This window comes from Centrocercus urophasianus, unplaced genomic scaffold (assembly GCF_019232065.1).
Source record: "Centrocercus urophasianus isolate 14NV4802_14NV808 unplaced genomic scaffold, USGS_Curo_1.0 seq_44, whole genome shotgun sequence".
Classification (NCBI taxonomy): domain Eukaryota; kingdom Metazoa; phylum Chordata; class Aves; order Galliformes; family Phasianidae; genus Centrocercus; species Centrocercus urophasianus.
In genome coordinates, this window is record NW_024885022.1 from 1459572 (window position 1) to 1484315 (window position 24744).

Consider the following 24744-nt stretch of genomic DNA (forward strand, 5'->3'; position numbering starts at 1 on the left):
TCATAATGGACAACTTTGTATTGCAGCGATGACTACAGATGTTGCTCTCTGTAATTTGCCTTCACCATTTCCAGTTATTTTCTTCCCAGCATTTTTGAAGGAGTTGGATCCGGTGCTCATTTATCACTTAGTGTTGGCTTTTAATATTTGTAAAAGAAAGAGAAAATTCAGTGTTTTTAGAAAAAAAAAAAGGCTTAGATTTGTTGCAATCTGTCTGCTTCTTAAAGATCTGCCTAATTCATGCTAGGTTTGTACAGTTTCAAACAAGTACATGGGATGAAAATTGTCTTTGCACATTGGACGCTTTGACACTGCACAAGGCAAAATAACCGATTCCAGATTTCTTAAGTTGAAAAGCAAAAACAACAACAAAACACGCACAAAAGCACTATGAAAGACCAATCTGCATGATTTCATGGAATACTGATTAGCGTTTGGAATGCAAAATCAGTGTGCTAAAACCAACAGAGGAGACGTGAGGTGGGTTTGTATCTAACAGTTGATAAACAGAACTATTCATGAAGAATTGCACAGAGTAGGGCACTTCATTTCAATTCCACTGGATCTCCGGAAGGCTCGGTGTTACTCAGTATAGTGATTTGGGAACATAATATGGAATATAAAAATGAAATCACTGCTGGCCACAACTAGAAGTGATGAAAGTTTGGTGCCACAATAAATAACTATATCAGCAGACCACTTAGGCAGAGTGCTCAGATGACAATGATCTGTACAAGAGACCCATCCTACAGGCTGCCTTAGCTTCTGTGTTCTGTTAAAGCACATAACAGGTGTCTTAGAACTATGGAGAGCAATGCTGTACACCTTTCAACAAAGAATACATGCCATACAGGATGAAACAGTGAAACAAATTAAGAGGTTACAGTAAATAGAGGAAATGAGCAAAGCTTTTTACACTGTGCTGCAAAGCAGTAAGAAACCAGTGTTTCCTCAGTGTATGGCACTATGCACACGCATTAAAAAAAGGAAAAAGAAGATAGAAAAAAGAAAATTAAAAAATGAAAAAAAGAGAAAAGAAGCGTTTTTGAAGCAAGAGCATGAAATCAGAAAAGCTTCAGGAAAAATACAAGGCTGACATTATTTAATCAGTAATAACCTTAAGAAGCTCAAACTTATTCACCTTCCAAAGAGAATATTAAGATGCTATTTTAATGATGGTTTCACAATCCTTACAGGAAGAATGGGTATCAGACAGTAATGACACCTCTCATAAGAAGACAAATCCATGAAAACATACAGTGCCTGGAAGCTGACATTAGCTGAATTTAATCTGGGCCTAAGGTGCATTAACCTACAAATGAAGGCCAAGTAGTTTACCAAGAAAAGTGCCTGATTTTCCATTTCTTTTAATCAGATTCAACAAATAATTCTGCTGAGAATTTAGGAACTTTTTATGCTATTGAACCTGGTCTTTAGGATCCTTGTAAATGAGAGGATATACAAATCTCATAGGAAAGATGGGAACACAGGTATCAGTGACTGAAATCCTGCATCTTTTATCATGTAAGAGATGAAACTGTATCATATAAGGTTAAATCTATTCTTCTGCAATTATATCATGCTGTGATGCTTTCTTTAAGAAATTTCCAGTGCTTGGAAAGCAAAACAGACCATCACCATAGTTATCTCACGTAAGCTGAAACACTGAAAAGTTCAAGAGAGACAAGTGACTTGTTGAGATAAAAATGACTGTCCCTTTTTGCCTTTTTCCCTGATCCATAACAGGTGACAGTTGTTTAGCTCAATGTCTTATCTCTATTTCCTTCCCCAGTGAGAAAGAGTCACTTGCTGAAGTGAAATAGCTCTCCCTGTCTGGCTAAGAACTTCTCCCTGCTTAACTTCTCTCAAAGTGGGAAGTGGGAATTTTGGCCTCCAACTCACTGAAATATGGAGTTAAAAGCCAAGGGTAGACTCTATCTCTTCCTCGATGTTGGGTGGAATATAGCAAGGTCAGCAAGACAGAAAGACATTGGCTTCTTAGCAAATCACTAATTAAATATCCTTCAGAAAATCAACAATGAAGAAATTACCCTTGAAATTTGGCTTATCAGCCTTCTTATAAAGATATGTAGACAGGCAGGCTAAATTTCATGCTATTCAAAGCAAAAGTAGAGCACAAATTGCCTAGTGCAATGAATACTCTGCATTCAGACTATGATGGCCTATGTCTGAAGCATTTTAATACACTTTGGAAGATGATGTTTTCACTATAATATATGTCACTAATGTTTTATATGGCAAGTGGCGTCATACTATGAGGATCTCCTGGAATGTCCCTGCTTCCAGTTAAAAAAGTTCTCCTTCATCTCTAAATAGATTACACCTTCAGCAGGTGTTTGAAATAGGCAAAGGTCTGTAACCTCATAAAGAGGAAAAAAAGAGGATGATTGGTCAGACATGGAAAGTGTGAGGTGGTAATTATTTTCATATGACATGCGAGAGATGCTATAGCAAAGCTGACTAAAGCTGAGCATGAGTTAGCCAGTCCTCTTGAGAAGTGATGTCAGCCAACTTTTGCTTTCTCCAGAGCTATGATTAATAAACAGGGAGGATTATTACAGTAACTTACTCTTAGTGGGCAAGGAGTGACATCAACAGCAGCTGAGCAAACTGACCAAACTTAGTTGTGTGTCGTTGAGTTTTTTTGCTAGCAATGACTAACAAGGGGCTAACAGCATCCCAGGGCACAAAGAGCCCTTGGAACTGAAAGGAGGCTTCTGGTGGAGCTTTGCAATGACAACCACCATTTTGCTCTTCTGCTTCGTTTTACAGGTGAAAGACTTTTTGGCTGGCCTGCAGCAAGCGCTTAACTTTCTCTGTTCTCATAAGCAAACTCAAAACCAGTCAAAAACTACCCCTCTGCCTTTCCAACATAAATCTGTATGCATCATCTCCATTTTCTGCCTTGTCTGCCGACATGTAACAACTTTTTTTTTTTCGTTACTAATTCCAGAATGCCATTATAAGTGGAACTTATGTGTCCTTGGAGCATGGATTTTAACAGCAACAGCATAAAAAGTTTAGACATGAAATGTAGAATGCTGAGCATCAAGTTAATCTTGTGAAGAATGCTGTGTTTAATTACGTTTTCTTTTTCCAAACTGATAGAGACTTATAGAAACCCTGCCTGCCACTTAGCCTTTGTAAATTTGCCCTCCCTAAAATTAGACCTGGCCACCTGGAAATATTTACTAACTGAACTGAAATACTCTTGTGAAAGCACTGCCAGTGTAAATTGAATTCTTACCCCTGTAAAGTAACAGCACTCGCATTGTGCAGCCCTGAACGTAACTGTGAGGTACTCTGCGAGAAGGTCAGATACTTTGGACTCTTTCTGTCATGTTAACTTTTTCACATGAGGGGAACAGCGTTTGCACTGACAATGTAAAAGCATATGACACCGCTTGCAACTCTGTGTTGTGTGCACTGAGAAAACAGTCCCAAACAGGAGCTAGAGGTTTGACAACATATTGCTAAAACCTTCCTGAGCTGAGCCTATTCAAATGCCCTTTCTGAACAACAAAAGGAAAGAAACAAAAGATGGAGTGTGCAAGCCAACAATTTATTTGTCCAAACACTAATAACACCGTGCTTCTCATTTTCTCACGGACATCTTGTGAGAGAAACAAAAGGGATTTTCTGAACTAAACAGTGAATAATGGTCCCAATAGTAATACGTGCAGGCTCAGCCAGAAACAGAGATGCAAAGTATACAGATATTGAAATCATAGAGTCATAGAACTGTTTGAGTTGGAAGGGACCCTTAAAGATCATCTAGTCCAACTCCCCTGCAATGGACAGGGACACTTACAGCTCAGACAGGTGCTCTGAGCCACCTCCATCCTGACCTTGAGCATCTCCAGAGATGGAGCATGGAGCACCACCTCTCTGGGCAACCCGTGCCAGCGCCTCACCACCTTCATTATAAAAACTTCTTCCTTACATACAACCTGAATCTCCTCTCTTTTAGTTTGAAACTGTTTCCCCTTGTCCTGTCACCACAGACCCTCCTGTATAGTCTGTCCCCTTCTTTCTTGTAGCCCCTCTTTAGGTACCGAAAGCTGCTGTCAGGTTACCATGGAGGCTTCTCCAGGCTCCAGAAATGTTCTATCATAAAACAGTTAACCATATTCTAAACATTTTCTGTTGGAGGTTTTGCACAGCGTGGAGTGGTTTTTCAGTTCCAAAGCAGGTAGCAACATATTTTAGCCAGCAGGAAGAAAAGCTTGGAAATCATGGCAGGTTCCCCTTTCCATCCTTCCAACCATGGATTTCTTTGGAAGTCCTGGGCAGCCAACCAAGTGCTATGAGCAAACTTCCACTTTGTATCTTCCAAGTTAAAAAAGAAAGACAACAAATACCAGTTTCAACACTTACCTATACCGGAGATTAATCAGTAGATTTCTGCAAAGATTTTTGCCTGTCACGTACTGTCTGAGTACCAGGAATTCATGCTACCAGAGACCCTGATACTTTGAAGTTCAAACACATTTTAAAAGACAGGTTTAAATTTTGTGCAGTTATTACTGTATTTCAGTCCATTTTTGAATCCCAGAATATGCTTTGGAACTTTCCTTTTCCTGGAGCTATCAGATTTTCAGCTGATGACTGAAAATGTCTCCCAGCATCTCCAACTCCAAGTAATATAAAAATGTCTGTATTTGCTTGTTGAAGCAGCTTATTCTATGTGGATATTTTGTAATGAAATACAGCTTATTCTGTGTCGTACAAGCAGGTATTTCATTTCTATGAGATGGAGTGGTCAAAGGAAGCTACTGAGGTAGCTTTGTGTGGAACACTCACCTCCTGACTTTCACCTCCCTTTTCTGATTCAGATGTCCTACTGCAATTCCAGCCTCTCCTGCTGTTTCTGTTTCCAGATGGTGACATGCAGCAGGCTTCCCACAAACATTGAGACATCCAGCCATACCTGGGCAATTCAGAACAGCTTCACAGCTAGACAGCAGAAGCAGTCTTTCCCAGTGATTCAGCTTTGAGACTATGAGAAAGCAGTCTAACATATACAAAAGATGTTTTTTTAACTTTTCATCTTAACCAGAGTTTGACGTACTGTTTCAGCATCACTGGCTGAGGAAATGCTTCCAATTGGATGTGATCATAGTCAGCCAATAATCTTTCTAATAGTACTGAACTCTAATACTTTTTTTCCTCTTAAAAACCCTCAACGAACTGACCAGAGGTGGGGGTGTGTGGAACAACTGGTGTTTGGTATATGACACTTTTTTCAGTTCCAGATTAGCAGTTCAAATCCAACCTGTGTCAGTTGTGACTAAGATGGTTATTCACGGGACTAACTTTTGTCTAGGGTAGATTTCCTGTGAAATTGATGGTGAGAGATAGGGTTTTCTAACAGATGATTCAGGGCAGGAAAAGGTAGGTTCTGCTCTGAATCACCTTCAGGAGCATTATTCTCTTCTCTGTGGCATGGAGACAGGAGCCTCAGTCCCACATGAGGAAGCTTCTTGCATGGTCCTGCCAGTAGTCCATCTTTTCTCAAGCCAACAACAAATGCTCTGAGCAGAGAGAATGTGAGTCTGGCCACTTTCTGTGGGTCTTTCTCTTCAAACTCCCCAGCATCTGCAATTGTTGTATTAAGGATGTTAAAGGATATGTCCCTGCCTATTCCCTCTGGTAGTTATTTATGGACCTTTTTGAGTCTGCTGATACTGTCTGCCCCACAGCCTCCTGTGGCAACAAATCCCAGAAGTTCAGTCTCCATTGTGTAAGCACTGTATCTGTTTTAAATCTTTTCCTACTAGTTTCAACGAGTTCCCCCTGGTTCTAGCACTGCAGGGTTTGGTGGATAACAGTTCTACATTCACCTTATCTGCCATCTTCATGACTTTCTAAATCCCAAGCGTGCCTTCCTCAGCCTTCTCTCCAAACTGAAGAGTTTCTGCCTTTTACTTTTTTTCATTAGGCAGCTGCTCCACTACCATTACCATTTTAATGCCTCTTCTCTGACTCCACTATGTTCTTCTTGAGATGGGGAAAGCAGAACTGCACACAACATCCATGTCAGAGGTGCACCCAGGGCACCCAGGCTGTATGTGCCAATTCAAAATAGTGCCTTCTGTCTTACTCTCCACACCCCTCCTGACAAAAGCACACATTCTGTTGGCTTTTCGGACTTCCACTGGTCATTGCATCGATAATTTTGGAGAACTAAGGTGCAGACACCTCTCAGCAATACTACCCTGAGCGTCACTTCCAGACTATGTGCTGACTGGTATGAAAGGATTCCTTTTTCTCAGATCAGTCCCCACTCAGAACAAGTCACAGCATCAGGCAGCTCTGCTGAGTGTCGTGTTAGCTTGCTGGACCGTGGGGATGAACCAGCCTCTGCGAGTGGGTGAGGAAAGCTGTCCTGTGGCTCTCCCTGCTGTAATTCTCCCGTGAGCAAGCAGATTACTTTAGTATTCAAAGCTGTCAATTTGGCTCTGATCAGAGGAGCTAAATTCAGTTTAAGCGGGAAGAAAAAAGAATGAGAACTAACTACAAAATCTGCTTCATGAGAAATATCTGAACACTTCTTTGTTGTTTTTATACTTCCTAGATGCTTGGTTACTGCCTCTGAATGGACGGCTTCAAAGGAGCAATTAAAAAATGTGTGCATGGATACACAGATGAGCCCTGTTTGCACACAAAAACTTTATTCTGAGCTACCTTATGTCACCCCTTTTAGCAGGAGTCATCACGAGGGCATGACACCAATAAGCAGACAATGAATAAAGAAAATAACTGTTTATAAGTTCATCGTTGGCATACGAAAGTTATTGAAGAAGAACTGATATTCTAGGCAACTGGCCATCACTGCTGCATATCAGCCCGCTGTTCTCCCAGTGATTACAGGATGATCTTAAAGCCCATTTTAAAAGCACCTGTAAGAGATCTCTGAGCTTGGCAGGTACAATTCTGTGTGCTCTGATAAACACGCTTGCCCCATGTTTTGTGTGCACACTGAAGTCTGTAGATAAGGACGCTGGGCAAGCAGGTACTGAATTAGATGCTGTCCCTCCCACATGCACTCAAACACAAGCATGGTGCTTCAACTACAAAACATGAAAACACATGAGAAAAGTTAGTGCAAGTGGATTAGGGAATTCAGTCCAGATCTGGGGACACTACATCCACTCCAAAGGATCAGCCTCAGTGCTACCAAGGCAAATCTCAAGTGTTATTACTTCTAGATATGGGGAAAATTCTGAAATAAGTTCTCAGAACTTAGATTTTCATCTTAATGTGGAAATTCTGACTTGTAAAAGGTATGTGTGCTTATAGGGAAGGGGGGCAACTTAATTACATTAGCAAGCAATGTGTGTTTATTTCACTTCTCTCACTTGGCATATGTGAAACACTCTCAGAAACTTCCTAATTTCTAATGAAAATAATCACTGAACCCCATCCCTCAGAGGTTAGATGCCTGTGCTGGACGCGAGTCTGAAAGTGATCTTAAATGACCAAAATTAAATCTGGTGCTGGTAGTAAGGATACAGCACAGCATTGTTCACTGCATATTGCTAAAGCATATTATGTGCTTTAGCTGAACAACATTTCAAGTTAGGGAGCTTCTGAATTTGCTGGTTAATGGCAAATTGAGATTCTCGATAAATAGACAGGTATCTGTGGTTTCTTGCTCTGTGAGAGCCAAGGCAGGCTCACAGGGCTTGAAACTGCCTCCCTTATAAGGTCACTGCTGCCTGAGGAAGAAGCACTGGTGGATACTTCCAAAGGTACCAAGGAAGTGCAAAAACACACTGGGAGCACTGACTGCACTTCATTTGACATCAGCTGAGCTTGTGCGCTTATCCACACCCTGCTTCCATCTACAGTTTCCTTCCTTCAGATCCCAAAACACTTTGAAAAACCAAGCAACTGCAATGATGGTTTTTTTTTTTTTTGCTATTCCTGATCCACTGATCTCAGTACTCCCCATGATTTTGTTTCCATTTTGCAGATGGGGAAGTTATGGACTTGTCCTAAGGGCCCAGCAATCAAGAGTTGAGCTAGAGAATCCAGACTTCCCAGGACCCCATCTAATACTCTGCTCGGAAAAGCTGTAAGCAGTCAGGCTTCTCCTTACCATCTTCACTTCTGGATATGTTGACTTTTCCGTGGTGATTTGTTCTACTGGGGATTCACAGTGGGAAAAGCTGCAGCGATGCACAAGATCAGCATGTCCTCTTCAAGGCACATGTCGGTGTCCTCAGTGTTTCACTTATGCCAGTTCTCTACCTGTCACTCTCACAAAGAGGGAATATCCATCAGTGTGGGTTGCTACAACTTTTCCCAATGGCCTGTGCACGATGACTACTTTGGAAGATTTGTCAGAGTAATCTCTTGTTGAGTTCAACTCAAAGCAAATGGCCAGCTCACGAGCTTCATTCAGTTCTCTCCCACTCATCTGCAGATTGAAAAGCACACAAAACAGTAAAAAATGCATCCCTGTCATATAGGGAGCTAAAGCGAGATGAAATCGTGCCTTTCTTACAATACAACCATTGGGATCTATGTTTTAAAGAACAAGCCAAAAAATACACGTTGATACGTGGAAGTTAAATTAAAAAAAGACTTCAGATTTTCTGTCTCTGAAGAGAGAGAAAAGAGCACTCTGAGGAGCGCTACTCCAATTTACATTAACTAAACATTCAGCTCTGCTATTACAGAAAGAGTTGCAGGTTTTTCTGAAACCCACAGGCAATATTACTTTAAGAAGCACATCAGCTGAACAGCTTTTGCCTAAGCCTTGATTTCTAGTCTCTCTTTCCATCTCTCAATGGTTAATATTAATCTTCAAAGTCAAAGTTCAATTCAGCTGACTTCTGGTCCCACAGACAGTGTTAACTTCAGTGGCACTGAGAACTGGCTCTAAAAGCTGAAAGATAAGAGTTTGCATTCAATACGCTGTGATTAGCTGCAGTAAAAAGAATACAGAACAGAGAATTCAGAACTTGTAAGAGAAATAGACATCCATTATTCTTGACAAAACTCCACTGGTCTAAGAACAATTGTTATTAGGAATGGCTGCGATGATTCATTGTGCAACTTAATTCAGTGCAATCTAATTTTCATTATTAGCTTTAACTTACCTATAAATGTTAAATGCTGCTTCAACTTTAGCCATAGATTTTTCACCCACCTTGATACCAAACAGGATCGGTCATCTGGGGCTTCCTCCCTGTGTGATTTAAATCACTGACGTGACTCCAGTCACATCTTCTGGAAATGTCTTTGAAGACAGTATCACTCAAGACACAGAGCTGCTTCTCAAGGAAAAAAAGACTACCCCAGTAATGTGACAAAAATCTGCCTATCAAGCCACCAAGGCAGGACACTAGGTTTTATGAACCACTTCATTTCATGTAGTTGTGGTTTAACACCATTCTCTCTGCAGATTGGAGAAAATTCTCTTTGTACATAGATTTTACCCCATGGGAAATGCTTTAAACAAGCACTGGTCACAGAAGACACAATTTGTGTCGTATCATCTCATACCAGTACCATCATCTGGCTTGTGTATTCCTGTTTCCTGCTTTTTGTTTTTAAGTGTGAAATGGCCACACATATGCTAAAATAGCACAGACATAAAGTATCCCTTTTAAAGAAATAACTCACTGTTCAGGGATTGGAAAGGAAGATGAGTGAATTGCATAGCAGAAGATGTAGGTATAGTTCAGACAGAAAGAAAACATACTTGCTTTTGTCAGCCAGACTGACTTTATACAAGAATCACTTCAATCAGAACATTTTTACTTATTCTGCCCCCCTGAGAAAAGTGTCATCCATTAGTATAAAAAAAAAGGCAAGAAGTTGAAAGCTATTATTTACCCCACCCTCTAGATTGAGTTCTTATCCTCAACTGAACTTTATTTTTTGACCGGCTCACTAATTATGACTGAAAACACTGGCCCCTCCAAACAGCACAGAAGTATTAGAGTTTGCAGCAAAAAGACAAGGCTTAATTGGTCCTTATACATAAAAGCGGAAACATAAAACTTCTAAATATAAGTTTCTGGCACATCTTTTGTTGCTATTACAGTAAAATAAGGTACACCAGAGTGAAATTCCAGCTGATTTGCACAGAAATCTGTGCCAAAGTGTTTTCTAGTGACTGCTCTTCAAAGCAGGAATGGAGGCACACAAATGCTATTGTGTGCAATTTGGAATTCCAAAATAGCCAGTAAATCACACAACCTCCACTAGGTGAATAATGAAGTGGCACCGGGCCATCCTTTTTAATGGTTTGTAGGATAAAATCCACAATTAGGAAATAAGAAGCAGGTTGCTGCTACGCTAACCTTTCTCTCTGTCCCACTCCTTTCGTTATTTCTGATTCAGCAAGGAACAGAAGCGTGCCTACAAGCCAGCTCGATAGGCTTGGTGTCACTCTGATGTTGTATGTGGTCTCAACTGGCGGCATCAGAACTGACATTAGAAATCCCAACTTCACGAAATGAACAGTGATTATTTGGATTCTGAATCTGCTAGAAAAAAAATAAAGGCAGAAAAAAGGAAAAAAAAAAAAAAAGAAAGCAAGAAAGAACGAAAGAAAAGAAAAAAAAAAAAACAAAACCAACAAAACAGCTAAAGTCTTTCCCAAGAGCAATTGCCCTTTCTGGCAGGAAGGGGTAAAAATAGAGGCAGCTCATTAATATGGCTTGGCAGTGCTTAATGGCAGCTGGTCTGAAGAGCCAGATCAGTGGGCCTTTCCAGCAGTACTCCCGGACCGCTGCCAGCAGGTGTTGCTGTGTTCAACAAAATGAGAAGAAGTGGAGGGGTGGGGAGAAAAATATTTATAAAGAGAGAAATAGGTGTGAAAAAAAAATTAGTCACTGAGTAAAGCTTTCATTAGGCCTTTGGTAAAGCTATACACGAATTCCCCGAGGCAACAAGGAGCATGCTCTGAAATGAATAATGCTTTTCACTTCTCCTAATCTCCTTTCAGAAATTATCCTGGCTATAAATCACGCACACGGTTGCTGTGCTCTGCTTGTAGCCCTCCGGTTCTGCCACAGACCACACACCCTCCCCGGACCCCAGCCCTCAGCAGCCCCCAGCCTGATGCTTGGGTACAGAGCTCTGGTACTTGTGGGGCAGATTTTCCACTCTCTATAAAACCAAGGCAGTACAAGATCTCTTGCTGAGCGCCTGTCTGCTGCCAAATGACAGCAGTCACTGTGCCACCAGTATGTAACTAATTTCAGAGGGGTTGAGGACGCCGGTTAGAACCAAATTCAGTTTGGTCCTGAGAAAAACACAGTTCTGAGTCCTCTGTCAAAGCTTGGGTTTAGGATCCCCACAAAAGTGACTGTCCTGCACAGAAGTAGGTACGTGCATGCTCACCATTTGTTTCTTCAAGCGTGTCTCTCTCGCTGTCCTTCAAGGAGGAAAAATAAAAATAAAATGTTCTTTGCAACAACTGGAACCCTCAGTGTCAGACCGCAGAAAAAAAACGAAGGAAACCTGTTTCAAGGGGCTTCAATCCACGGCACGTTACAGCCTGAAAACTTATTATATGCATGTAAAAACTGGGAAACAAAACAACCTATCTGGTCATATGTTTCCCATTAACTCCCGATTTTTTGCTCATTCTACTAAAGCTGTTGTGTGAATAGAGCACATAGTTTGGTTGGAATCAGTGCTGCTCTGAGTACTCCCTGGTATCAGGGAGAAGAAAATTTGAAATCTTTCTTGCCTGGTCCACAGCAGTCATATTCTGAGACAGATTAAATGTGCATTACCGACAGGACATAAAAATACAATTGTAAGTACGATTCAGGCCAAGAAAAAAAAAATCTGAAGGATGGGGATTTTCTGGTAATCAGTGGGTGTTTTGAATGAGTAAAGACTGCATGATCATGCCATTTGTCATAAACGGTACCACATAAAACCAGTTATTATGTGTGTTTAAGAAAGGAGATTGATTTTCAATTTACTTGTGACCTTATGTATCTCTATTAATTTTGTACTGCCTAATTGGCATACGGTAATTTTTGAGTTTCGCTAATGTAAACTGAAATGGAAGTTGAAGTTGATTTTATTTCACCTGTAATTCATTGCAGCTTATTTTTAGATGTCTAAATAGTTTTTAATAGTGATGTAATCTGCACGTCAAGAAGCCATGAGACTTGGACATGAGCAATATGATTCATTTTTGAAGAACTTTAAAAGTATGCCTAAGTTAACAGAAGGACATATTTGTACAAAGAGTGAACTAAAAATTGTATCCTCTGCAAAAGGATTCTTAACCAGATGCATTTTCCTGAATTTGAAAATAATCCAAATTTGCAGATAGATTATCTTGTATATCCTTAGCACGATAGCAGACTCAAACAATTTGCTAACTAGTAATTAAATATCTGGCAAACACTGCATTTGAACTAAATCAGTGTTATCTACATCTAATAATATCTATATCTAGCTATGCAATAAAACAAGTTGGAGAGTGTCTTCCTGACTCATAGTGTTTGCATTCAGTCTGATTTTAAGTTCTATTCTTTAAATGGATACGCAGATCACCACTACAAGTTGAATCCACGATATTTTGTCATGCTAGACAATTAGGAGTTTCCATTAGATAATTACCAGAAGTATGTCTCATACAGGAAAAACAGTCAATTGCTGATGTAACAGGATTAACCAATCCAGCACACTGATCCGGCCCACTTACTCTTGACAGACACTATATGTGAGTGTACACACGAGAAGTACAGTATAAAGCTTCGCATTATAAGTACCACAAAGAGGAACTTCAGCAGTTCTTAATGCACAATACAGCAGTCTCCTTCTCAGAGTGAGGACTAGAGAGGTAAAACTTTAAACCAGCTTTTTTTTTTTTTTTTTCTTTTAAAACTAAAACTTTCAATTCATGTGCATGCTGTTGCATATTGCTAGGGCGATGCTGAATGAATGTATATGCAGAGCTTTGCAACTCAGGTAATTTTATGGAAAGAATCTGAACCAGCATTTCTCTATTTATTCAAACCTTGTATTTTCAGACGTGAACATAGATGTGTGTGTGCATGCATATCTGGAAGGATGAATGAACTCTCTATCAGTGGTACCAGCAAAATCGCTTTCAGAAAACAATGCTTTTAGAAAGTTATGCTTTAGCATTAAATCTGTCATCAGCATGGCATGCAGGCATGCTACGCTATCCCTACGTGTAACAGGCTGTGAGAGGTGTACCTGTTACATTGGCAAGCAGCGCACGCCGCACAGCAACAACTCAAGTGCACTGTCTGTCTTTTAAACTGAAATATGCCTATCCCTTACTTCTCATCAGACACTTATGGGATAGATTCTGTATTAGAACTATAAATAACTCCTTTAATTATGTCATCTGTTAGTACATCTAATCATGAATGCGTATTTTCATCTGAATTTTTTTTCTTTTTTTTTTTTTTTCCTTTGGTCCAATTAAACTTTTAGTTCTATTTCAAGCTGACTTTCAGACTTCATATAATTACAACAGACTTTGGGCTGTTCACAAGATCCAAGAAATTTAGATGTATTATAGCGAGGTTTGTGTTACAAAGATGTGTTTATAAGAATGGCTGCAGGGTTTATAATGCTGACAGACCTGTAAGTGTAACAGTATATAACAGTATAGCAACTGAGGTCAGTAAAACGCAGATGAGGGTGTACTGTGAATGCCTTCTAACAGTGAAAGACTTATAAAATACCTTAATTGAAAAGGACTTGCAGTATATAACATTTGTAAAACTTGGTTGATTTTTCAATTACTTCTGTATGCTTCACTCACTCCAACTCCAATCCCTTGCCTGTCTCTCTGCCCGCGTGCCGGGAGCTATCTCACGGAAACGACAGACCTCACAGTGCTCATCTTTATAAATTACTCTTTCCCACTCAAATACAGTGGTTGATGGTAATGTACTGAAAGTGAAATGTTTGCTTGGAGGGAGGTAAGCACACCTAAGAAGACAGAGGTGCGTGTGAGAGAGAGAGAGAACGAAAGAAGGTAAATGCCAAAGAAGCAGAAGCTCTGAGAAAATCAGTAGAAGTTTAAGTCCAGTGTGAAAGAACCTCAGAAGCTCAACTCCATCAGCTGTAGTTTTCTCTGTTACAAAGTCCAAATGTGAGGGAGTTTGTTCGCTTCACCCTCGCTAAGTAAGGTGCAGCACGGAGATGCTGCTGAGGTTAGAGGCAATACGAAGCCCTAAGAGAAACTTCCCATTGCAGGGCAGAAGCCTCATCGGAATGAGCTGCTAAGGTTCTGCTGACAGGGACTGGAACTCTGGCTCCTAGCAGTGCTTTAAGATTGCTTTTCACTCATTATGTCTTATTCTAATATTATGATTCTGTGGTTTAAATGAATGAAACAAAAAGTTCCTTTGAATAACAATGGGCCAAATGTAGAAGATCTTAGTCAGTCTTCACTCAGACAGAATTATTATTGGCACTGATGAGGGATTTGCTTGAGTCAGGAGCAAGTACGATTTGGCCAGATGACATGTAATATGTTCCGTCTTCAAAGCATTTTTCAGACATTACTTGATTAATCCCAAACCTAAATAGGAACTTCTAGGCACAGGCTAGCATAGCAGCAGGGATGTTTCTGGTTCCCGAGCAGTACCTTTGCATGTCACAGACCTGTGCCCTACCAGCTCCTCCTGCTCGTGCTCTCAGTGCCTGGCTTGCATTCTGCAGCTGGAGAGCGTATCAAGTATAATAGAGCCCTCCAAACAACAGGATTATTTTGCTTCTGTCAGATCTCCTGCCAGTGTTGATAACCTCCAGCATTTACAAATGAGCAGAAAAGATCTTTTTCTCTTCCACTCAAGGCAGAATAGCATTCTGCCCAAAATACTTTCAGCCCCTGCCGTCATCCCCATCTTGTTCACAAGCTATTTAAGATCTCCTGCTAACCCTAACAATACCAGGCAGGACAAGAGCAAGGTGCTCATTAATAAAAGGTTTCACTCTTCATTCATTCATGTTTCCTCTGTTTAGTTAAGCCAGTGATACTGTTGTAGGAATAAAACAAATGGGGAAAAAAAAAAAAGAAAAAAAAAGAAAAAAAAAAAAAAGAGAAAAAAGGAGGGGGAATGTGACAGCCAGGAGGGAGCCAGAAGGGTCAAACTGGGAAAAAGGAAGAGTAAATTTACAGGAATGGAGAGAGATTTTAGAGAGGAGGGCAGAAAGCCTGAGTAGTGATATTTGAAGAGAGGTGTGTGTTAGGGGAGCAATGAGCATAAGGAAGCCAGCCTGCCTGTTCCTCCCCCTTCCTAATCATAGCCTTTACTCACAGACAAAACTCCCTCCCTCTCCCATTCACTCACTCACTTTAGGCCAATCCGTCCTCTCCCTCTCTCTCCCTCTCTCTGTGTCTCTCTCCTACTCTGAGACAGAGTCAGAACTCTTCTCCCTGACAGCCACTAACATCTACAGCACTTATTGCATTCAGAGAGGGAACCTGCAAACAAAACTTCACAGAAAACTTTTGGTTCTTGTTCCAGAGAATTTGCTGAAGAGAAAGAAAAACAAACAAACAAACAAACAACACAAACCAGCCCCCAAAAAAACTGTGCGTGAAGGGGGAGGAAAAGCAGGGCCTTTTAAAAAGGGAATCACAACAACTTTTGCTGCCAGGATGCCTTTGCTTTGGAAGAGAGGATTTCTGTTGGTGATTTGCTGGATTATAGTGAGGAGTTCCCCAACCCCAGGATCCGAGGGGCACAGTTCAGTCACTGACTGTCCATCATGTGCCCTCACCACGCTCTCGAAGGATGTGCCCAGCTCACAGCCTGAGATGGTGGAAGCAGTAAAGAAGCACATACTGAACATGTTGCACTTGAGGGACAGACCTAACATCACCCAGCCTGTGCCCAAGGCAGCACTTTTAAATGCCATCAAGAAACTCCATGTGGGAAAGGTGGGAGACGATGGCTATGTGGAAATAGAGGATGATGTTGGAAGAAGAGCAGAAATGAATGAAGTTGTGGAGCAAACCTCAGAAATCATCACTTTTGCAGAATCAGGTGAGTGCTTAAAAACAAAGCTGTAAAATAGCCTGTTTGCCAGAACTGCAATTAACTTCTTTTCTTCTCTGCAGCAGTACTGCTTTCTGCGAGGTTGTGAGATGAGACCTGGGGGAAGGGAGAAGGACGAATGGGATGAGGTGGGGGGGGTGGGGGGCACTCTGAAGGAATTTGGTTTTTCTGATTTAGTCTTGCCTACACATTACACTTGCTAGGCACAGGCAGACACACAGGGAAGAAGCTCTTTAACCAATCTCAAGCAGAAAGTCAGGCTGCAAAGGGGTGCTCCTGACTGCTTCTGAAACCAAAGTACTTGCACTAAAGTACTGGATCGCAGTGCTGATGGTGAAAGAAAAAGGGCTCAAGGCATTTGGGGATTTTCTAAGGACAGAAAAGTGAGCTGCAAACTACTTGAGAAGCTGCCCTTTCTTTTAAAAATTATAGTGGAAGTTATAAAATCAGATGAAACAGCTTTAACTTTTAGGGCATTTTTGTTTTCTAATTTAACACAGCATCTTCGGCAATAAAGAGTTGCAGGGACTGTCAGATGACTTCAATAGAATTGGACAAGTTGCTGTAGCTGATCCAATTTGTAATGCAGACTTCTGCACGCTGTAAAGAAAAAAAAAAATTCTGCTCCTAAACTGTTTCTGCCAAAAAAACAACAAAAAAGCAACCTTGATAGGTTATATTTTGAACTTTTTCACAGTACTGTTTTTCCCTAGCTGTTATATAGTAAGGGCTAAGAATATAGATATTTACTAACTAATGGCTAAGGCTCACATCAACTGCCTATCGGAAACAGCTTTAAAGTTGTAGTTTACTGTCTTGTTCCTACATGAATAGGACAAAAACTCATTTTAAATCAGTGTATGTGCATATGTATCTGTTTGCATATGTATGTTTATACATGCAACAATGTCATTATCCTGCAATAACTCTATCATCTAACTAACAGCAACTTTTTATGATGCTGTCTAGCCAAAGCATTTTTCCTGTTGCCAAGACAGTTTTAAAAGAATGTCATTGTTTTGTTTGGTACAGCATATGGTAGGCAAAGTATGCAAAGGAACACCAAGCATTTTTGTTTAAAAGTTTGCTGCAGCAGTATAAACAATTAAGACAACACTCAGAGTTTCCAGTTCTGAAAACCTGTTGACTCAGATGTTCTGTTTGCAGGGAAGCCGTGCATAAGAAGTGTGCATGCTTTTAAGAGCAGACATTCCTGCTGCCTGTCCAATTTCCAACTGTACAGGGAGCCCTCGCCTTTGGCGTCCTTGTCAATACGCACATTATCAGTTCCTTCAGCATGCAAGTTCAGGCTTTTTTTTTTTTGGCTTTTTTTTTTTTTTTTCATCCCCTCCACTTCAGAAAGCAGGCAGACATCAGTGCCTAGTGGTCCATAGAAGCAGGAGCAGCTCAACCTTGGTTTAGAAATGAGCTTTTAAAAGCAGTGAAACCCCTACGAGTCAGATTCCCCACCTGGTATTCAGCAGCTCGTTCTGAAACACATATGGCATGAGCAGTGGTTTCTCTCCCCTGTGTGAGTCCCAATCATTTGTAAACACATTATTGTCTCTCCTGAGCTCTCACACAAAGGAATTTGGAATTTGATATATGCCCACTCAGTACGACACCCTCCAACGGCGGCTCTTGAAGCCATTGGCTCTCAGGGCCACGTGAGCAGTGAAAATCATGCCCAAGCCCACAGGCTGGCCAATAGTTCAGCCACTGATCCCCCTGCTGCAACAACCCCACACCAGTGCATCACTGACTTTGATTCACATAGTATTGTCCCATCACTGCTAGCCAAATTCATTTAAGAAGACTTATGTTATGGAGCGTGCCTGGGACATATGCTATATTCCTATGCCTTTCCTTCCTTGCTGTCCTCTCCAGCTCCACATCAAGCCTGCCCTGGAAGGCTACTCCAGCCCCGCATCCCGTACCTGATAGGCTTTTATCTGGAAGAAGTAACCTAGAAACTGAGTTTCTAGTTTTCATGGCAATGTTAACTCCAGTCTGTAGAGAGACTTCAAACTGTTGAAACATTTCTTATCTGCGGCTGTTCGTAGTTGGAGTCTCACTAAAACTGCTGGACCTTGCAGGTACAAGCGCTGCAATAACTTGAGCAAACTTCTCCGGGGCTCTCTCTCACTTCCCCACCAGCAGTATTGTGTCTCAAATGTTAAAGCAGTATTATTTATTCTTCTGAGGAAATTGAGGGAAAAGGATGGCAAGTGATGTGTCAGATAGGAATTATTGGGAAAAAAAGACAGGGACATAATGCAGCCACGTGAGCAGTTACCAGAGTTCACTCTGTAGAAACTGGAATAAGTTTAAAGCACCGAGGAGGAAAACTGAGTGTGTTACTCTCACAGTTAGATTACAGTTCTTCCTGTTTTTAATATGAAACTTGCTCTGTCTCCAAAGAGGGGATAGGAAATCAATGAAAATGAATGGAAGCACAGTGCCTTATATCAAATAAATGTCCACGGAAAAAGAAGCAAGACTTTAGACTTTTTGCTCCTTTAAGTATAACTTGACATAGACCAGCCATTCCCCTTACCTTTCAGAAGCCATGTTTACTGCTTGCCTTAATTAAAAAAGTAGTATTTCCATTCCTTCATCAGCTGTATCCTCAGCCATACAATGAAACTGAGTGAATGAAGAGACAGTACCTTGTGCACGTGGCTCTGGCTCGAGACTGCTATTTCATAAAAGAGACTAAAATTCAGGTGAGCATAGGATACAGACAATTAGGGGAGAAACTATGTGCAGTGAACTCGTCTGAAGCACAGGTGTAGTGGCAGCCAGGAAATCAGCAAAATAGTTGGCAGGTAGTTCTCACAGCTAACAAATCCAGGCAAATCTTTGCAAAACTAATGACTGTATTGGGCAAAAGTTTGCAAATGCACCCTACTGTCCTTTGGCACTCTTACAAGTTAAACATGAAAATGATTTTCTACTTGCATATCAAACTACAATTACTAACCTCGATTAGTTCTGCTATGAGGGTAGCTGTGCCAGAGCTCTGTGGGTTCCTTCAAGGACTTAAAAATTATTTTGAGGAGAGGAGTCATATGTATTAGCGACAAACAATCCAACAGCTTCTATAACTGAGATAGCCTGCACTCATAAAATATGGTTGTCTACTAAGCCCTTCCTTATTTTAAGTAGATAGCTGATTAAACAGACCTGGGGTTTTTCCAAGTAAATTTGATCCTGGCAACTGAACTGCCAATGAAACGGGTTGCTAACGTCAGCCCCTGGAAAGTTGATGGAATTACTGTGTAGAAACACAGAAATCCAAAGGCTTATCATTAGGTGAACTGTGAACTAGGGTTAAAAAAAAAAAAGAAAGAAAGAAAGAAAGAAAAGTGTGACAGCTATTTACATTGCTTCTGCTTTTTCTACCCCTTCACACAGTTGCAGGTGAACTGCCTTGATCACGTAATACCTACTTTTATTTTCAGATATGCGTAGGTGCACACTCACAGCTTTTCCTAGGAAGATGCCTACTCCTATAAAGCCAGGCTGGCAGATCAGGAGGAGGAAAAGGATGGGCCACTCATGACTCTAAATCATTTCATCAGTTTGCTTTTGGAAGGCAGTATGTTTAACGGTATGGCTATCTGTGCCGAATGAGGAATGGCCACGAGAGGGCACAATCCAAAGGCTTTTTGCTCCATGTAGGCAACCTTCCTGCAAACTCCTATTGTACCTAACTGAATCCCGAATCCCACAGATCTTCATGCTTATGCGTAGCTTCTCTGAGAGGAGCTCTTGTTTCTCTCTTCGCGGTTATTTAAAAGGCAGAGATTCGCTGCAGTGGAAGACTGCAAGTAAAATAATGCACTGGAGGAAAAAGTGATTAAAAAACGGATTAAATGATGGAAACTAGAAGTTCTGGAAATCTGGAAAGATAAGAAATGTTCATTATTATTTTTTACCAGATACTGTGAAATGTGACCGTGAATCATCATCTGAGCTGATTTTCTCATATCTTTTTTTAAAGTAGCTCTTAGAAAACAAGTCTCTTTCCCTCCAGTTTAGTTTTTTTTTTCTCCTTTAGCATACTTCATCAAAGATTTCAAGTTTAGCAAATGAAAGCAAGTTACTTCCAGAAGAAGAATGCCATTCTCTATTAATCTGTTTCATTGTAAGGAGATGTGAGAATTCAGGGAGGCTGTTTAGCTTGAGAACAATTTGAGAAAGCATGGTTGAATCTGAGAAGGTGGGAACCAGTTTCTAAAAAGATACCTGAGAAAGGGAGAGAGTGCGAAAGTTCTGCATGGGTTCCTGTCTGTGGTTAGCCATGCATAGTGTCTGGTACACAAATGGAGCTGGAAATATATGAGTATGTATTTGCTTGTATTTGTGTGGCAGGAATATGCCAGAGAAGGCACACTTACATACCCATGTAGCTGAACCTGCACCATTGGAATGGGAATAGATTCCTACATGTAGGTATGTGCATTGATGTGAGCTCCGGAATGCAGGATACACCTACACTGCACACCTGTAAATCTATGCTGAGCAGTTCTTCTATCCAGTTATATCTATACGAAGATGAAACAACCACCTCCTGTCATGCAGCAGAGTTCTGCAAGATGTAATTCAGAAGTGAGCCTTAGTCTACTGAAAGTGGTTGGAAGTTTTGCTACTCACTTCCATGACCTTGTGACTCAGACCTTAACACGCAGAAATTAAGCCTTTTAATGAAAAGAGGGGCAGCTTCTGATGCATTGCACCTTAGAATTTAAAACAAAGTACCACGAGTGTGTACCAAAAAAAAAAAAAAAAAAAAACTTTTCTGAAAGGAAGAGGCTGGGTATTACTTGTATCTTGAGATATGTTATTGGTGCAAGTGACCCTGAACTTCCCTTTGGCTATTTCAGATGTGAATGTAAAAATCAAACAACAAAAAATCTTAACCAAACAAGCACCTTTTTTATTCCTAAATATTGAAGGCCATTTGGGGGAAGGGCTTTGAATTTGGAAGGTGCTCTAGACTGTGGATGTAAAGTGTTTCCCTCTTGACAAAATAGCAAAGGAGAGTCAAAGTTCACCAGAACTGAATTATTTGACATTCTGAGTGACCTTGTCGATGCCCCTTTGGGTTAATTTTTCAAGAAAAGTTAAGTAAGGTTGCTGCTGCATTTTCTTCCACAAATGCTTGGGGAATAGTTCTTTTTCTTGTTTTTTTTCTTTTTATTTTTTTTTTCCTGACAACAAAAATCCCATTTTGTTCGCAGAAAAGAGTATGTGACCATAACGCTGAAGTGTTTATTTGTGTCATAATCCCCCCTCCCTTTTGTAGAGGCAACAGTCACCCGGACAGGGAGCAGGAACAAAACTGTGCAACCCAGATGACCAGTCACATACACGAGGTGTTGAATAGTTAGAATAAATCATTTGTCAGTGATCCATAGGCTGAAATGCATTCATAGAAACAGCCACGGCCTAATCGCAGTGCTAACGCATTCGTAATAATCAGCCTGCCCAGGAGATAATTGTCAGATGATAACAGTGCTAAATTCACTGAATAAATTCTGCACCGTGAACAATTCATCCAACTCCAGTGGTCACTCATTAGTAAACATTTTGAGCAATTATCTCTCAATAACCGTGCTCCTCTCTTCACTCCCTTTAGAGGAACCTTTCTAGTAACCTATTTTTTTTTCTTCTGTCTCCTGGGGAACGGAAATGAGAAGTGAAGAGAAGGATGCTTTTGAATGTAATTACACATTGGTACGCAGCACAAATTCCCCCAAATCTAAACATAGGCAGTAGTAAAGTTAGCAACTAAAAAAGGAAAAAAAAAAAAAAAAAAAAGCTTGCTTTGTATGGAAAAACAGCTCACATACAGTATAAATATAAAAATGGTTCAAAACTAAGCAGTGGGGAAGAATGGAAATTTAAAGTAACAGCACCTTCTTCCACCCAGCATTTTTGAATGGAAAATTTAAATGCTGCATATTAAGAGAAATTAAGAATAAGTCACATGACGGCGTTAGGAAGCACAATCACTTTCATTCTGAAAAAAAAAAAAACAAACAGCCTTAATCATTTAACAGCATGTGGCTATGGGGGAAAAAGTAATTGAAAGTGTTGGTATTTTATTCAAACGAACCCAAACCTCTAGATTGTATAGTTTAGGCCCTCCCTTGAGCACGTAGCTCAAGCTAAGCAGGCGTGACCTTGAGGCAGGTTTCAAACTGCAAACCAGTGGTTTTGACTACACAATTACAGCCAGTGGTCCTGCAGGAGGGATCCTTAGCTCCAAAGACTGAGCCCTCTGTGCTGCCCTGTGCCATACCCACGCTTGGCTGTGCCTGGGAGCAGCCCAAGCTTCTGGCTTGGACCCAGACAGCCCTCCTGGAGGCTCTTGTGAGTGAGGTACCCATGCGGGCACCTCACCCACATCTGGGTCCTAAAATGGTGTGTGAGCACTGAAGAGAAATACGTACACGAGCAAACCCTCGTGCTTACATAGTGATGCGGCACTCTTTCCATTCAGTAACTCCTTCCATTAAACTTGCACTATGTCACAGGGCTTGTGTTTTTAACTATTTTTCACGGCTTTTGCCGTGTTCCTGGTGCTGCTGGGTGGTTCCATCAGTATCCCAGCCTTCTTCCTGGAAGACACTTCAGCCCTGTGTCCTCTCCAGGACATTGGGAAGCAGAGATGAAGAAAAGCAATCACGGGGGGCCCAGTGTAATCCCTCGTTTCCTTTTTCAGCTGCTTTCTTCAGCAGTAACAATCCAGCCTGTTCACTCTGCTGTTTATAGGAGTGCTGGAAGGCGTTACCACTGTTGGTCTAGGGGTCTTTCTGCAGGAAGAGCAGGATGATAAGAACACCCCTGTAAAACAGCTGTGGCAGACAAGAAGTTCAGGACAAAAGGATAAACCAAGTGTAATTATCTCATAATGAGACCGAACCCAATTTTCAGGAGAGTCTCCTTTTTCCTTTCAGGTGGATGAACAGCATATATCTCTAACGGTTTGAACAGGGTTGTTAACTCAGACCAGAAGGAAAAGAGTGGTAAATCCCTATGCAAAATGTGGATAAAATGAAATTCAGCACAATTTTGGTCTTGGAACACCTGAATAATATACTTTATTGTAGTACAGAACCTTTTGGAAATATGAAGATCCTGTTATAAAGCGAATATGTAATCATCGTAAGCCAGATTTGGAGATCTCCATTCAATTCTAATACAGATCAAACTTGGATTTCAAAATGAGCTGGTCTGAGCTTCAGTAACCTTGCACAGACTGCAGGATTCATACCATTTGTGCTGTGTGATTGCAATACACTAATACTGATTGTGGAGTGAATTCAGAAAAGCTCAGGTTTTTTTCCTGATGTGAAAGCATGCTTCTTGTCCCCAGCTCTGGATCATTCCCAGTCTCCTTGTAAAAAGATCTGAGAAAAGGAATGATATTTTAAATTGTTATTAAACCTTTCATTAGCTATGCAGGTATGAGGACAGAGTATTTCATACCATGCAGTAATATTAGGTTCATATCAGCTTCCTGCATCTTCTCTCTTCAGGAGCTGAATCAATCTGTGTGTGAAAATACAGCTAACCACATCCAGGGAGTCCATTATTGTAGGTAACAACCTACAGGGAAGCTGTTATCCCTGAATAAGGACAGGTCATATGCTCCCTTGCTCTAGGTTACTTCCCTGCAGTGAAAAAATAAGTATTGCAAGTATGCTCCCATGCCTTCACTTTCTAGCATCTCTAGAAATGAGAAAAAAACAACTTTCACACTTATAGGAGCATAAGAATCATAAGAAACATAAGGTTTATTTTTTCATGTAACATCTGTCAGAAAGAATGATTGCATTGGTACACTTCTGGACCACTGCATTGATATGAAAGGTATGTCACTTTGTAACGATTTTCAGTTCCCATTGGAATGGAAATTACAAAATATGAAATTCCACGCATTAACAACATTAAGTTATTCAGCAACACGGGGCTCTCAAGCTTTTCTGGCCTCCTGGGCAATGCAGCTTCTTCCCCAGTCAGGCCAGCATGCGCATCCCAGCTGCCCTTGTCATAGCATATGAGAGGGCCCATTGTCGGTGTCCGTGTCCAGTACAGCTGGTCTACTTGTCCAGGATACCTCCTAGCAAACCACAACTGCTGTCTGTGCTCATTGCTGCACCCCAGGAACATAAATTTTGCATTTCTCATTGTGGCCGTGTTTGTGTGTATAGCTCTTAAGTGCCCTGGTCTGATTTGCTGTAGGGAAAGAGGAGCTCCTGGAGGAGCCCACTCCCCTCAGAAAGGGTCCATCAGCACTGTGTTAAGGAAAGAGATGTGCTTGAAAGCAGCAGCTTGCTCTGTGAGACAAGGTCTGGGAGCTGAAGATGCAGGCTGGATAAGTGGCCCTCGCAGGCCTTAGAAGTGCCCACTCTGATAGACCACATTCTGTATAACATCCCCATGTAGAACGCAGCCAAGCCCTAGGAGCAGGTTTGCTTTTGGCTGGCAGAATGTCACTATACACCTCCACGTGCTCCTGAACCCAGGCGGGTGGGGATTAGTGTCTAATCAGCTAACCTTTAATCCAGTGCAGCTGGCAGCTTTGCCACAGTTGCATATCCAGAATGGAAAAACTAGCGTTACCCTCTGATAGCTAACTAATGAAATTTCAGTCATTACTGAACAAATCTCATTT

General features: G+C 41.0%; 1 protein-coding gene and 1 long non-coding RNA gene across 9 annotated transcripts in view; one reads left to right on the top strand and one right to left on the bottom strand.

Annotated features, from left to right (window-relative positions):
- On the bottom strand, positions 1-18380 carry LOC122168679. Of its 6 annotated transcripts, none has more exons than XR_006171315.1 (3): positions 17526-18375; positions 4825-16655; positions 1-137 (listed from the first exon to the last, which is right to left on the bottom strand). It is a non-coding gene; the product is annotated as an uncharacterized LOC122168679 (long non-coding RNA). The 6 variants fall into 6 exon arrangements; XR_006171316.1 differs by lacking the exon at positions 1-137 and having other exon boundaries at positions 3987-8446; positions 8738-16655; positions 17526-18380; XR_006171318.1 differs by lacking the exon at positions 1-137 and having other exon boundaries at positions 3987-5035; positions 8126-16655; positions 17526-18377.
- The window catches only part of INHBA (inhibin subunit beta A), an 18226-nt gene continuing 8827 nt past the window's right edge, over positions 15346-24744 (top strand). For all 3 annotated transcript variants that reach the window (XR_006171311.1, XR_006171312.1, XM_042834204.1), the window contains exon 1: positions 15346-16043. Coding sequence is in view for 1 of the 3 variants with exons in the window: in XM_042834204.1 (XP_042690138.1) it covers positions 15656-16043 (388 nt within the window). In the remaining 2 variants the exon portion in view is untranslated. The remainder of the gene's footprint in view (positions 16044-24744) is intronic.